This window comes from Pan paniscus, chromosome 4 (assembly GCF_029289425.2).
Source record: "Pan paniscus chromosome 4, NHGRI_mPanPan1-v2.0_pri, whole genome shotgun sequence".
NCBI lineage: Eukaryota > Metazoa > Chordata > Mammalia > Primates > Hominidae > Pan > Pan paniscus.
The window spans coordinates 145483207-145499382 of NC_073253.2; the positions used below are offsets into that span (position 1 = coordinate 145483207).

The following is a 16176-nucleotide window of genomic DNA, read 5'->3' on the forward strand; positions in this document are numbered from 1 at the left end:
ACCCTGAGACTCAGGATGGAGGGGCGCTAAGACTGTGGGCTCGCTTAGATAGTCCCAGTTTCTGATCCCAATGCTGCCTACCTCTATGCCATGACATGTGGGCAAATTATTTCACTTCTCTGAGCTTTAGTTTCCTCTGAGAAAAATGCTTACCTTATGGGGTGGTGCATGGATTAACTGAGATAATCTGTGTAAGCACTTCGCTGTGGCCTACAGTAAGTGCTTGGTAAATGTTAGTACTTCTATTTTCGGCTTGGGGAGGGGCTCAGAGTCTCTGAAGACTGTTGGTTTTGAGTCCTCCTCTGATTCCCTTCCCAGTGGGACTTCTGAAGGGTCCCACCTCTGACCTTTCACTGTCTAAAGCTAGGCTGGACCCAAACAAATATAGCTCCCTCCGCCTGGCTCAAAGGCCTCCTTTGTCCTCTGGGGACAATGTTCCTAACATGTCCTGGGTCTCGGTAACCGTCCTGCCCTGATTTGATGAATGTGTCACTAATTATTGTATCCAGAGTGGCCTAAATTTGGGCTGCCTCTCCTCCTTCCTCCTCCAGTGCAGGGGCTGCAGCTATAATGGGAACAGGCCCTCTGGGAGAGCTGCCCTGCAGTCTGGCTGGAGACCCTCTTGGAGTGCACACTCGTCTCATCTAGACTGAGCCACAGGGAGCTTGCCTAGGGCTCAGGAGAGAAGCCATGTCTGCCCAGGACAGTCAGAGAGGGGCAGGGTCTCTCTTCAGAGCATTGTGCCCCAAAGAGGGACCCAGACCAGTGGAAGCATGCCCAGGGAAGGTGCCCAGGATGAGGCTGGCCTGAAAATCACACTCCGGGAGGACCGTGGCAGGGGTGGGTACATCCTGCAGGGGACTTAGCAGCTACAACAAAGCTGCTGGAGTCCCTCTAGGGCTCTTCAAGCTGGAGGTTTGGTCTCTGTGTGGTTCCAAATGGCAGAACTGAGGTTCAGGGCAAAGCCCCTCCAGCAGGGAAGAGTGTTCCCCAGTGGTGCAAGGGGCTACCCCATGGGAAGTGAGTTTGCTGTCACTGAAGAACAAAAAGCAGAGGTTTGATGGACATCTGGCAGGGTCACCCTAGAAGGGGCTGCTGAGGAAGCAGGAGCTGGATAGAGTGACCTTTTGGCACCAGACTCCCAAGGTCACAGGATCTGGGGTTAGAAGGCCAGAATTCCCCCGCCCTAGCTAAGGACAATTGAACTGCATGTTCTTGGGCAAATTGCTTGAACTCTTAGGCCTTAGTTTCCTGCTCTGCAAAATGGAGACAATATGAACTACCAGCCACTGATACCATGAGGATCAGCAGCGGAGATCCATGAAGTCCCTGCTGAAGGAGCAAGGCTGTGCAGCTGGTGCCAGTCCTAGACTCTGCAATCTCCTTCAGGTAAAAGGAAGGAGAACTGCACGGGCCTAGAGTCTGGTTTTTCTTCTCCCCTGGCCTGCCAGAGATGCAGGAACAAGACTAAGAATGCATCTGTATACCAGGTCCCGTGCTATCTCATTTCATATCCTCACCAACCCTTTGCAGAGGTTGCTATGGCAACCCCCATTGTGAAGAATCTGAGGCTCAGGAAGGTCATGCTACTAAAGGCTGCATGGCTGGAAAGTGGCCTGGTTGAGATTTGGACCCAGCCTGCCTTCTTCCCCACCCACTGTAGCCAGTCATGACAGTATAACTGCAGCTCACCCGTCCTGGCACAAAGCATATGGGCTGGGAGTTGGAAGAGCAGGGGCCCAAACACAGACGCTCTACCTTCCTGAGCTCAGTTTCCTCATCTGAACAGTGGGGAAAATAATCTCACCCACCCCACCTTCCAGCCTAACACAGAGAAATTAAAGCGATTCTGATCATGTCCAGCTCTGCAGGAGTAGGGACGTGCAGAGGAGAGAGGGGCTCCCGGGGTGAGCCACACCCACGGTGGGTTGCTCACCTTCAGGTCCCGGTGCACCACCCCCATCTGGTGGCAGTGCAGCACAGCCTCCAGGATCTGCTGGATACAGTGACTAGGGAGAGAGAGAGGAAGGGGTCATGGTGGTGTGAGCACAGGCCTCCCCTGGGAAGCTGACAGCAGGCAAGAGTGCCCTGTCCCCAGGTGCCATTGCCAGGCAGCACCTGACACTCACCTGGCATCCGCCTCACTGTAATACTCCCGGGCCACGATATCTTCAAACAGTTCCCCACCAGTGACCCTGGGGAGACAGGCATGGAATCACCCTCTGATAGAGGCAACAGGTGCTGCCTCATCTGGAGGAGTCTCCAGGAAGCTAAGGATGGGGCCCAGGGACCTCAGGACCTCAGCCACAAAAGGAGGGGCCCCAGGGTCATGGGGGTGTCCCCTGCTGCAATGCCCTTCCTGTCTTCCAGAGCACCCTTCCATTGACTCCAGTCCCCTCTCCTCCTCCATCCCCAGCCCTTCTTCCCCACCTAACCCAGGCTGGAGTCTGGAGGTTAGGGACAGTCAGAGCACATCACTAGGCTCATTAGGAAGCCTATGGCCTCCCCCATGATCAATATCTCAAGGGCTATTTTTATCGATAAGACTGGCCCCATCACTGATTTTCATTGCCATACCAGGAACTACTGTGGCCTATCATTTCATTATTGCTTCTCTTTGAATCAACACTCTTCAAAAAAAAATTAAACATATTCCAGAAGGAAACTTTATATTGCCACTGAAAATGGAAAACCAGCATCACTGGCCACAAATAGAAGAGAAGCAAAAATAAATATAGGATGAAAGCTAAAAGTGTTTGTTGGTGTTTTAGGAAAGTCAGCTTGCACTGCTTGGGTGGCAGGCCCACCACATTTGGGGAAACTCTGGACCACAAGAGGAAATTCAGCCCAAGAGGTCCAGTGAGGCCATCACTGGTTAAGCAGCCCCAACACCGTTGGCACATCCCAGGGCGGGGCCAAACTCACAGGTCGAAGATCAGGTAGTGGTGTCCCTCCTCTGAGATGCTGTCATGTAGTCGGACTGTGGGCGGGGCAAGGCAGTTGGTTACAGTGGGACACACTGCTGCACAGGCCCGCCCTCCCTCTCTCCCCTCCCGTGTATATCCAACACCCCCCCCCCCCCCGCTCCCAGACAGTCACTGAGTACACACCAGGTGCCAGGTGCTTTGACAAGCGCCGGTGAACAAGGGCTCACTGCATTGAGTCTGAATAGACCTCAGGCATTACTGAAAGAGGGCTGGGCTTCAACACGAAAGATGCCTGTTTAGGTCAGAGTTTAGCGCCCTCCCCTCTCCGAAACCCTGTTTGGTTGCTGGGCAGGCCCAAGTCATGGAAAGCCTGTGGCTCCAATCTCTGCCACTTACTAGCCGTGTGACTTCTGGCAAGTTGCTAGGCCTTTCTGAGCCTCTCTTTCCTTGCCTGGACAATGAGAATGAAACTCCTGGGCTTGCAGGCTTGTTATGAGAGTTCCAGGAGGCATGCAGTTGGTGCTCACTCAGTGCTGCCTGAGCTAATATCCTGCTCTGCTCCCAAGTCTGAGGAGATAATGGAGCATGGAGGCCAGAGGCAGGAGTGAAAGGGTCCCTGCGTTCTGGCATGCTGAGGAGCTGTCATCTCTTCACACCCCATTTACCCAGAACAGAGGCAAAGCTCCCAGGAGCCCAGGGCTCCCAGCATGCACCCCTGAGCTATTAGAAGGAAGGGCCTGAGTCCTGGGGCTGACTCTGGGACCACATCCTGTCAGTCAAGAGCAAGTTCTCACAGGACAGGGCTCACATCCTTCCCCGCACCACAGCCTAAAAATGTCCATGCAGGGGCGTGCTGGCTCAGTGAATGACGATTCATCCGCACAATGGAAAATGGCACAGCTGCTAAAATAATGCGGCAGTTATGTATCTACTGGTTCAGAGTCATCTCCAAATTATGTTGCTTGGTGAAAAAGCCAAGTGCAAAACAGTATGCGTAGTACTTTTTTAAAGGATGTATTTAAGTTTATATATGGCATAAGTCTCTCTGGAAGAATACAGAGAAGCAGGCACTGGGGTGCCTCTGGGGAGGGGACTTGGGGGAGTTGGGTCATGAGAGGAGACTCACTTTTCACTATGAATCCTAGTGCCATCTGAATGTTTGCCATGTGCATATATTTCTGACTCAATATTGAGTCCCCTGAATTGTTTATGGCTGTTGTATTTGCACATAAAATTTGGAGAGAGGCAGGCATCAGATACCCCAGAGCTGGTGCCAGTAGGGAGAGGTGGATGGGCACCAGAGATGGAGAGGGAAGGGACACAGATTAAAATGAAAATTTAGGCTGGGAGCGGTGGCTCACGCTTGTAATCCCAGCACTTTGGGCGGCCGAAGCAGGTGGATTGCCTGAGGTCAGGAGTTTGAGACCAGGCTGGCCAACATGGCGAAACCCCATCTCTACTAAAAATACAAAAATTAGCTGGGTGTGGTGGCGCACGCTTATAATCCCAGCTACTCCAGAGGCTGAGGCAGGATAATTGCTTGAGCCCAGGAGGTGGAGTTTGCAGTGAGCCGAGATCGTGCCACTGCACTACAGCCTGAGCGACAAAGCAAGACTCCATCTCAAAAAAATAAAAACTAAAATAAAATAAGATTAAATAAAATAAAATAAAAATTTAGGCCAGGTGCAGTGGCTCACCCTGTAATCCCAGCACTATGGGAGGCTGAGGTGGGTGGATCACTTGAGCTCAGCAGTTCAAGACCAACCTGGGCAACATGATGAAACCCCATCTCTACAAACAATACAAAAATTAGTTGGGCATGGTGGCACAGGCATTTGTTGTCCCAGCTATTTGGGAAGCTAAGGTGGGAGGGTTGTTTGAGCCCAGGAGGCAGAGGGTGCAGTGAGCCAAGATTGCCCCACTGCATTCCAGCCTAGATAATAGAGTGAGAATGTCTCAAAATAATCATAATAATAACAAAATGAAATTTTAAAACATTCTTTAATGATGACATATATTTATAAATAATAACTAAAAGATGCTTTAAATATATTCTAAAGCAAAATCTTAAAGGCACATGTAATTCTGCTTTAATTCCTTTCAACATTTTTTTATAAAAAATTCAGGCCGGGCACGGTGGCTCATGCCTGTAATCCCAGCACTTTGGGAGGCCGAGGTGGGCAGATCACCTGAGGTCAGGAGTTTGAGACCAGCCTGGCCAATATGGCAAAGCACCGTCTCTATTAAAAATACAAAAATTAGCTGGGTGTGGTGGCAGACGCCTGGAGTCCCAGCTGCTCGGGAGGCTGAGGCAGGAGAATCGCTTGAACCCAGGAGACGGAGGTTGCAATAAGCCGAGATCACGCTACTGCACTCCAGCCTGGGCAACAGAGCAAGGCATCATCTCAAAAAATAAAAAAATAAAAAATAAAAAAAATTCAAAGATACAGTTAAGTGAACACCCAGATATCCACTACCTAGGTTCTATCATTAATGTTTTCCTATACTTGCACTATTACGTTTCTATCCATTCCTCTGTCCATTGGTTTATTTAATTTTTAGTACATTTCAAAGTAAATGCAGGCTTAATTTTTAAAGTGTAAATGTGTATTGGCCAGGCACAGTGGCTCACAACTGTAATCCCAGCACTTTGGGAGGCTGAGGCGGGTGGAACACGAGGTCAGGAGATCGAGACCATCCTGGCTAACACAGTGAAACTCCATCTCTACTAAAAATACAAAACGAAATTAGCCAGGCGTGGTGGTGGGCACCTGTAGTCCCAGCTACTCGGGAGGCTGAGGCAGGAGAATGGCGTGAACCCGGGAGGCAGAGCTTGCAATGAGTCGAGATCATGCTACTGCACTCCAGCCTGGGTGACAGGGTGAGACTCTGTCCCAAAAAAAAAAAAAAAAAAAAAAGTGTAAATGTGTATTTAACTGTATTTTTGGTGTGTAGAATCTGGCAATTCTATACCTGGGCCCTGCCCAGAAGCCCTTTGGTAAGTTGGTGCATCCAAACCCCACGTGCTGGAGTGTGGGATGCTAACAGCACCTGAATCCCTGACTCAGGCTCTGCTTCCAGGGAACCTGACCTGAGATGATATATGTAAGTATACAGTCCTTGAGAAGGCACATATATCATATATTATATGGTAGCACGTATCATTAAATGTTAATTCTAGAGGTGAGGTTTTAGAAGATACTTTAAAAAGAATTTGTCTTCTCATTTATCTGCAATAAACTTGTATTGTTAGTGTATCAAGGTAAAGTTTTGCAAAAGACTCTTCCCTCTCCCTGCCTTCCTCCACATGGTCTCTGGGGAGTGAACCCTCTCCTATTCTTTCTGGTGGGCCATCGTCTCTAACCTCCCTTTCCTGAGTGTAAGAAGCTCTGAGAAGCCAAGCTGCAGCTAGAATCATCTCAGAAAGGGCTTTTAGAACCATGGCAACAGGCTTTGGAAGGAGCCCCAAGAAGACTGAAGTCCCAGATCTACCCTCTGACCCAGGGCCTCAGCCCCTTTAGAGAATGTCCTCAGGTCTCAGGGAAATGGACAGAATTGAGGGAGGTTTTCTCCAGAGCTGACTCTCAGTCAGATGGTGACTTTGTGTTGATGGTAAGAGGCTACCCCTCTGAGCAGCTGGGCAAGGGGCACATGGGTTGGAATTCAGCCCCTACTTTTGCAGTGCACCACACACGTGATGGTACTAGAGTTGGCTTCAGTCCCTGAGGTCGAGTCACACCTTAGAGCCCAGGAGACAGGATTTCCTGTTTCAGGGCCGTTTTCACACACAAAGCCTCCCCTTCCATCAGTGGAGGCTGCCTGAGGAACGACTCAGCCGGAGCCCAAGATTCAAGGGCCATAGGCTATCATCATGGTCCTGTCTCCTGGTGCAGTGACTGGCATGTCTGTGCCCATTGAGTCATTCTGTCACTTTTGACTGTTTAAAATATTGTCATAGAACAAACAAATCTGTAACCTAGCTTTTTATTTATGTAGCTTGATTCATGCACTTCTGGCATGCCTGTGATCTTCCAACAGTGCATTTTTTTCTTGGAGGTTAAAGGACAGTACTTGTTCCCTTATTTGCATGTCCCCCTGACACCACATATGTGATATCCACTTGGAAAGCTAAATAGAAGGACTGGGAACAAGGGCTCTGGAGTCAGACTTGCGGAGTTCGTCTCCCAGATCCACTTCTTACAAGCTATGTAGCTATGGGCAAATGACTTAACCTCTCTGAGCCTCCCTTCCAAACAGTAATGCTAATACCATTGGACTGCTATAGTCATTAATGTGATGATTCCTGTAAACCACTTAGCACAGCACCTGGCACTAGGAAGAGTTCGATAAATGGAAATATTGTCATCTTCATCACTGACCTACCATACTTCCCTTCCCCACCACAAATCACCTACTAAACTTTCAGGTTGTCCCTAGCACAGTGCAAGTCCCCTGTGCCTTGGGGTGGCCTTCTGGCATCTCCCTCATCTGCAGGTGGTGATGGTACAGACAGCAGGTTACCGACCTCTCCCAAGAAGGATCTGGGAGGTAAATGCTTTGTGCACAACACAGTTGGACTGACCTGTGCTGAGCCTCACTGACCTGGTCCCCTGGGGACTGGACTGACCTGGGACCTCACTGACCTGGTCCCCTGGGGACCTGGGACCTCACTGACCTGGTCCCCTGGGGACCAGGGCAGTGGCCACACAGAAGCAGCGACCAGTAGTAACCTTGTCTAGATTGGCCAAGCAGGCTGAACAGGACTCAGTCCAGTGTCTTTAGGCACAAGCTCACCTTTCGGGTTTTGAGCCCACATCTGTACCTCTTTGCATGTCTTTGGGAAGATTACAATTTTGAAGGAAGATGCTTGGAGGATCAGGAAAGTGCACCTTCCAAGGAACCTTCCAGCCCTGACAGCAGCTCAAAGCTCCTCTGGGGTCTTCCTGTGCTGGATGCTCAGCTCTGCTTTCCAGTCCCACCTGCGTATCGCCACCACCCCCACTCCCATTCCCCATCCTCACTTCTCCTGCATATTCTCAGTGCCTAGCAGAGACCTTGGCATGGGGTGGGTCTACGATGCACCTGACATCAGGTGAATGAAGGAAGGAGTAAATGACTCAATGATGATGATGATGATAGCTACCATTTCTGAGCTTTTACCACACGCTAGGCTTTGTGCCAAGTGCTTTACTTAACGCTATCTCATTTTACCCTCCCAACAGTCCTAGAAGGTGGGTGCTGTGATTATCCCCACTTCATAGAGGAGGATACTGAGGCTAAGAGGTTCACAGTCTGCCCAAGCTCAAACACTTAGTTAACGGCAGAGCTGAGATTGAAACCGGGTGTCTGACTGCAAACCCCATTCTCCTAACCACCATGTTATATATAATATAGTGCCTCCAGTGACGACTAAAAATCCTGATGGCCCCAAGGAATGACAATCATATGGAGCTTTAGGCAAGAGGATGTCTTCAGGCAAGGTTGTTCTGAGGGAAGGTGTTGATTGGGGAAAAGGGGGGCAGCTTAATGATAATGACTGTCATTGTGCTGTGGTCTATTTAATCATCACAATCCTATGAGCTAGGTATCATTTCCATTTTGCAGATAAAACTGAGCTTCAAAGTGGTGGAGCAACATGTCCAGGGTCACACAGCAATGAAGCAGCAAACTCAGGATTTGAGCTGTAGTCTGTCAGCTCCAAAGCCATAATCTACTGCTCCCCATTTTATAGCTGGGAATGAGAGGGAGAGGGAGGTGTGAACATGAGGAGGCAGTGTTGACCTGAGATAGCTGCAGTTGTGCAGCAACACACACACACATTCACACATTCACACACACTCACATACATGCACTCACACAGACATTCACACACACACACACAGACTCACATACACACATTCACACACACACATTCACACACTCACACACGTGCATTCACACACTCCACACACTCTCACATACACTCACACACTCACATACACACAATCACACACACACTTACACAGACACACATTCACACACACTCCAACACTGTCACATACACACACACACATGCATACACATACACTCACACGCACACATTCGCACTCACACTCACATTCACACACATATTCACTCACACACTCCACACACTCTCACACACTTAACACACACTCCCCTCCTTCCACTGGAGGTAGCCTCTGTAAGGACCATAAGATCTTACAGTCAGAGATCACTCTCAACCCCCTCCATCACACAGCTGGGGGGTTGGGGGCCCAGAATGGGCAGGGGCTGCTGAAGGCCACATGGTGAGGACATTAGTAGGTCAGGGACCAGGGTTCAACCAGGGCTGCTCCCTGCCAACCCAGGGATGTCTCTCTGATGCTGGTCCCGGAGCCTCTGGCTGCTGTTTGTGCAGGGAAGGGGAGGTGCCTTCTGGGTATAAATAGCAGATGGAGATGCTTCTCTCTGGCAGGAGAGTTAACCCTTGGGGCCCTGGGCACGGAGAGAGGCTTCCCTGCCTTGTGAGAAGGCGTGGTGGCTGTCAGAGTTGGAAGAGTCCTTAGCCATCACCTAGGCCCTGCTCCTCAGTGAGGTCTATGAGTCAGCAGGCTTGGCATCTCCTCAGAGCGTGTTAGAACTGCAAAATCCTGGCCCCATCCCAGGCCCAGTGAATCCAAGTCTACCTTTTCACAAGGTGCCCAAGATGCTGGTTCAGACAGACCTTCCCTCAGAGGATGGGGGGAAGTGATTCAGAGAGGGCAGTGCTCCTGCCCAAGGTCCCACAGCAATTCCCTGACAGAATTAGCCCTCAAAGCCACACTTCCTGCCCTCATGACTCAGCACCCTGATAGGCAGGGATCAGCCCCCCAATTGCACAAGGGCTGAAGAAGGGGGGCCAGGCAGCGAGGTGTTGTTTCAGAGCCCATCCCCATGGGTTCTGCTGCCCTGGCTCTGTCCCAGCCTGCCATGGCCCAGCCTCTCTATGCAGCCTGTGCCCGGCCTGTGGGCCAGGGCCTGAGTTGGAGCTTGACCCTGTAGGCAGGCAGGTGCCAGGTCGAGGGAGGAGGGCAGGGCCACGGTGCCAGGCTGAATCAGCATGGGTGTGGGTATGGGGAACGGGCCACAGCGGTCAAGGCCAAGCGTATCCCCCTGGCCTATTTTCATCTCTCCCAGAGCTTTAGAAGTTTTCCTGAAACAGCTTTTCCGAAGGAGGCTGCCGGCAGTGTGGGATGGGAGGAAGGGCCTTTCTTCACCTTCCCCCGAAACAAGCTGGCTCTGAGGAATGTGGAAACCATTAAAGACGCCCCCTTTCCCATCTCTGCTGCCTCCATCCCCAGAGAAGAGAGCAGCTGCTCTCCACCCAACCCGCAAACACCCACGTGCCAGGGTGGGCAGGGGAGCAGGGCCTGGCTCCCCTGCGCCCCTCTCATCCCACAAGGCTCACCGATGTTGGGGTGCTTCAGCAGGCGGCAGATGCGGGCTTCACGCTCCAGCTTCTGATGGTCTGAAACACAGAGGCTGAGGTGAGTCCCCGGTGAGGAAGGAACCATCACCCTCCATCTCCCCCTTCTCAAAGCCTCGTATTATCTCCACCTCCCAGGGCAGCCCCTGGGGGCTGGGAAAGCTCACCTTCTGGCCAGGGCCTCTGAGTTCTCCAGGAAGACCATGGGGTGCAGTGGAAAGAGGAAGAGGCCTGGGTTGCAGTGACTCAAACACATCCCTTGCCCTCTCTGGCCTCCGTTTCCATGATTCTTAAATGTGAGGCTTCTCCGAGACTCCTCCAGGCCTGTTCCTCAGGCCCTATACTCTAGCCAGACTAAATGGCCGACTTCACCTCTACAAGCAGACCCCGCTGGGCCCTCTCACTTCAGGAGAGAATTGCACATGCGGTTCTCTCAGCTTGAAACACTTACTCTACCTCCCACCTGCCGTTCACTGGCCATCACTCACTCCTACCAATCCTTAGTCTCAGGCCGCTGGCGGCAGGCAGGGGCCCATCCTCTGTGCTTTCAGAGCCCCCGAACAGCATGACCCACTCAGTCTCATGGATCTCTAGTTCCTTGAGGGCAGGGACTTCGTCTGTGTTGTACCCCTGACATCTACCCAAACACCTGGCACATACTAGGTGCTCAAGAAATAACTGAATGAAGCTGGGCGCGGTGGCTCATGCCTATAATCCCAACACATTGAGAGGCCGAGGCAAGTGGATCACTTGAGCTCAGGAGTTAGAGACCAGCCTGGACAACATGGTGAAACCCCATCTCTACTAAAAATACAAAAATTAGCCGGGCGTGGTGGCAGGCGCCTGTAATCTCAGCTGCTCAGGAGGCTGAGGCAGGAGAATTGCTTGAAGATGGAGGTTGGAGTGAGCTGAGATCACGCCACTGCACTCCAGCCTAGGCGACAGAGAGAGACTTCATCTCAAAAAAAAAAAAAAAAGAAAGAAAAAAGAAATAACTAAATGAAAGAATAAATGATTGAATGAATGTGCCTTTCTAAGGGAGTGGCTATTCTTCCAGAGGGCTGTGTTGATTCCCAGAAGCCACCTCCCTTTCAGGAGACTCTGGGACCAGGGACACAGAGAGCCCCAAAGAATCTGCAGGGGCCCACCCAGAGCTCTCCCTCCTGCCTTCTGGACTGCTGTGCAAGTCTCCTGGGGCTCCCCACACACTCGGGAGAGAGGCCTTGTTCGGGATCTGCCACTGTGGCTTCTGATTCTCCAGCTGCTGGGAACAGTGGGACACATGATCCTACTCTGTGCCCCCAAACAATCCTGGGCTGGGACCACCACTCTCCCCATTTTATAGATAAGGAAACTGCAGCCTGAACAAGCTGAAGCCTCCGTGGTGGCAGAGCTGGAACTGAAAATGCATTTCCCATTTTCCTTTTTGGTGCTTTTTTCACAATTTGGTAGTTAACGCCTTAATTTAACAAACAAAACCATAAAAAGAAATCTCTTTTTAAAAACTCTGTGCCAAGCACTGTGCAGAGGACTTTATATGCCTTTCAAGCCCTCACTACAATCCTTTGAGGGGGTTACTATCATTTTTCTGGCTTTCCAGAAGAGGAGACAGAGCTTCAGAGAGGTTAAGTACCTGCCCAAAGTCAATCCCGCAGTGAGCAGTGGAGCTATGATTTTTACCCAGACAGTTAGACTCCAGAGCTGGGCTTTCAATCCTGGGCTATACTGTTCTCTGTGCCCCAGCTCATAACCACTACCTCCACTTGCCCCCAATTCCCAAATAGAAAAATTAAGACCCACAGAAGGAAACTCATGCCAACACTCAGACGCCAAGCCAACACTAGAACCCTGGCCCTGAATGGCCCTCTCAGAGTAGGCAGGTATGCGTGTGGGGGGGTGGTGAGAATGAAGAAAGTTCCAGCCCTTATTCCCAGGAATCCAGCTCCCCTTTCCCCTGCCCCCTTCACTAGAGCAATCACTGGCTGTCCTCCAAGGGCTGCAGAAGCCAAAATCAATACTGAAAGGTGGCTTTTCCACCAGCAAAGCAATTACATCCAATTCGGTTTCCATGGCTCAACTCCCCAGCTGAAAACCGGCTGCAAGCTAGGGATAAGGAGGTGGGGCCAAGTTGGGGGGCATCCCTTGATTCCTCCTTCCTCCGTGGGCTCCTTTCATATCCTCCAGGGTAGGGGAGGCTGACTTCTGGGCAGAGGAGGGGATGCCCATCCAGAGCTGACCAGGCAGGGCCCTCCCCCTGCTCCACGTCCCATGCCCTACCCCACGTCCCATGCCCTACCCCTCATCCCACCTCCAGCAGAACCAGAACTCAGGCAGGTCAAGGTCAGGCCTGTCAGAGTGGGAAGGAGGCTTCTGGCTTAGGCTATACATTCAGGAAGCGGAAGCCCCAAATCCAGAATGTTGCTGTTTTCTCCCTGTGAGGTTACCCAGGAGCAGAGAATATTGACAGGATTGAAAGAAGAAAACGCTGGCCATGCAACTGTAAACTTGTATCTGGTTACCAGACCTTATTGCTGGAAATGCTAGGAACTAATTGTATAAATCTTATCATCATTTTATGCATGGTACAATTAACCTGCATTGTCACTGTTGAAAGCATTCATCCTACTGAGTGTAAACATATACATTACACAATATTTCTGGTAACTCTGTTTGCAGTGTTTTCATTTTCCAATATACAGAGAACCTTAAGACATGTAGGCACCATGTTTCTTTTGACCTCCGAGGCCGTGTTCTGTTATATAGATGGAGAAACTGAGGCCTGTTGACAAAGGAAGAGTCCCTTTATCAAAATCACTCACCAAAATCACTCTGAAAACTCAGAGCTCTGAGGCCTCTACCCCTGCATCTTCCCCCAACTCCTCCCCACAGCCAAGGAGCTTTTTTTTTTTGAGACAGAGTCTCGCTGTGTCGGCCAGACTGGAGTGCAGTGACTCGATCTTGGCTCACTGCAACCTCTGCCTGCCAGGTTCAAGCAATTCTCCTGCCTCAGCCTCCCGAGTAGCTGGGACTACAGGCACATGCCACCATGCCAGGCTAATATTTTGTATCTTTAGTAGAGACGGGGTTTTACCCTGCTGGCCTGGTCAGGCTGGTCTCGAACTCCTGACCTTGTGATCCGCCCGCCTTGCCCTCCCAAAGTGCTGGGATTACCGCGCCCGGACCCGCCAAGGAGCTCTTTTTAAAACATCAATTAAACCCTGTCCCTCCTTGGCTTCCAACTCTCCAACAGCTTCCCAATATACTTAGAGCACAATCCAAACTCCTCACTGGGTCCGGCCTCACCTTCCAGCCAGGAAGCTCCAGCCACACTGGCCTCCTCTCTGCCCTGACACACCAAGCTCCTTCCCACCTCAGGGCCTCTGTACCTGCTGTGCCTTCTGCCTGGAAAGCTCTTCCCTGGGTCTTCTCCTCAGGCAGGCCCCGGCACAATGTCACCTCCTTAGAGAGATTCCCTGGCTGCCTTTTCTAAGCATGTCCCTCCTGCCACATCACGTCCCCATACCCTGTCTTATTTTCTTGGTTAACACTTGTCACTACCTGAAGCTACCCAGCTGACATATGTGTTTAATGTTCTTTTCAGTCTCACTCCCCAGAAAACGGGCACAATGAGAGTAAGACCTTTTCTGTTGGTCACTGCCACGTTCCCAGGGCGTGGCGTAGAGCTGCTAGGCAGCTTGTCCAAGATCCCATAGCAAACAAGTGGCAGGGCTGAGATTTCAATCCATGTACATAGCTACTATACTATATTGCTTCCCATTCTAATAATTTTTTTTGAGACAGGGTCTCACTCTCATTGTCCAGGTTGGAGCACAGTGGCAGGATCACGGCTCACTGCAGCCTCTACTTCCTGGGCTCAGGTGATTCTCCCTTCTCTGCCTCCCTCTTGAGTAGCTGGGACTACAGGCACCCGCCACCATGCCCGGCTAATTTTTTATATTTTTAATAGAGATGGGGGTCTCACCATGTTGCTCAGGCTGGTCTTGAACTCCTGGCCTCAAGTGATCCTCCCACCTCCGCCTCCCAAAGTGCTGGGATTAAAGACATGAGCCACCAAACCCAGCCCCATTCTAATAATTAATTAACTGATGAATAGATCCATTGGCTCAGCAGAGTCCCATGATGGTGAGAGATCTGAGGGAACCTAGAAGTCTTCAGCCTCCTGCCTGGGGACCTGGGGGAGCTTTCCCCAATGCCCATGATGATATCTTGGGAACCTTTTTGCTTCCTCCCCAGATGGTTGGGTCACCTCCAGGGTGTGGGGGCTAAGAGCATGGCAAGGCTCAGCAGAGCTCAGCAGGCAGAGGTGGATGGACATTCTGGGGTGAGGTCCCTGGGGCCAGACAGTCCCAGCAGGGTGGGACAGGACAGGGCAGGCCTGGAAGACCTTCAATCACACAAATGGGCAGGACTCTACCTCCAGAAGGGAGTGGACTCCCCTGGGCTCAGTGATTCTCCCTCCTCAGTCTCCCTCTTGAGTAGCTGGGACTACAGGCACCCGCCACTACGCCCGGCTAATTTTTTATATTTTTAATAGGGACGGGGGTCTGACCATGTTGCCCAGGCTAGTCTTGAACCCCTGGCCTCAAGTGATCCTCCCAACTTGGCCTCCCAAAGTGCTGGGATTAAAGACGTGAGCCACCAAACCCAGCCCCATTCTAATAATTAGTGGACTCCAGCAGGCAGGCGGCCCGAGATTCCAGCAGGAGACACACAAGCCAGGAGGGAAAAGAGACCTGAAGTCTGGGAACAGGAAGTACCTGCTCCCTGCATAGGACAGCCTGATCCTGGGAGCAAGAGTGCCAGGCAAGGGGTGGGGAGGAGAACAGGAGAGATGGGAAGCACATGTCTTGCCGTCCCCTCAGAGGCTTCCTTGCAGGGAACTGAATGACACTCTAGTGCAGGCTGGATGAACTCGTCATGCTCCCCACCTGGTGCCCCGAGACTTGTCACTGGGGAGCCGAGGAAGTGACCCCCTCATGCTCGAGCTGGAGAGTGGGGCCTGTGGAGGTCACAGTGCCCAGGCCAGTCACCTCTGGCTGCACCAGCCTCATGCATGTGCCCAACGCGCCCTTAGAATTCTACCTCTGTGTGTGCTGTGGGGAGGATGAGCTAGGAGGCTATACAGCACCTGATGGGGGTTAGCACTGAGCCTGTATTATTGTATTAGGTTGGTGTTAATAGCTACTGTTACTGATGATAGGATTTTTTTAATGCAGGGGCTTGGGCCCCACCTACTGAATCCAACCCTCATGGGTGGAACTCAGGCAGCTGCCTTTTTTAAAAAGCTCCCAAAGGTATTCGGCAGGGATTAGAACAGGCAAAATTTTCACTTTTCACTTCATTTCTTCATGGTTTCTTTGAATTGTTTATACTATGAACATTTTTTAAAAGACTAGATTAAAAATACATACACAAATATATCGTGGGTTTGGGAATCGCTTGCTAGAAGAGGCTGGGCAGGGTGGGCAAAAGAAAGCCACAGCTCCCGGGAGGGTGGGCACAGCCCCTGCCGGGTGCTGCCAGAAGTCACCCAGGAGCACCAGCAGGAGATGCTTAGAGTGTGTTGCCAAATATTCAGCATTAACCCCCCCTCCCCGCCCCCGAGGCACCATGAGCGGCAAACAAAGAATCCTGCTAAAAGAAGCTTTTGCTCCTCCTCTCCCGCTGGGAAGAAAAGCGGCTGGCGGTTGGCAGACTTTTCCAGAAGGTTCCCTGATAACCTCCCCACCCCCGCCCTCAACACTCACCTAGGCCGGGCCACCTTCCTTCCAAGAGGTCAAGGAC

The 16176-nt window shown here is 51.3% G+C and overlaps 1 protein-coding gene across 4 annotated transcripts in view; it reads right to left on the reverse strand.

The window, feature by feature from the left end:
* Nucleotides 1-16176, reverse strand: part of CAMK2A (calcium/calmodulin dependent protein kinase II alpha) — a 70020-nt gene that overhangs the window by 34730 nt on the left and 19114 nt on the right. For all 4 annotated transcript variants that reach the window (XM_034960781.3, XM_034960779.3, XM_034960783.3 and 1 more), the window contains exons 3-6: nt 10354-10413; nt 2926-2980; nt 2130-2195; nt 1937-2009 (exon numbers count right to left, since the gene is read on the reverse strand). In XM_034960781.3, coding sequence (XP_034816672.1) covers nt 1937-2009; nt 2130-2195; nt 2926-2980; nt 10354-10413 — 254 coding nt within the window. The remainder of the gene's footprint in view (nt 1-1936; nt 2010-2129; nt 2196-2925; nt 2981-10353; nt 10414-16176) is intronic.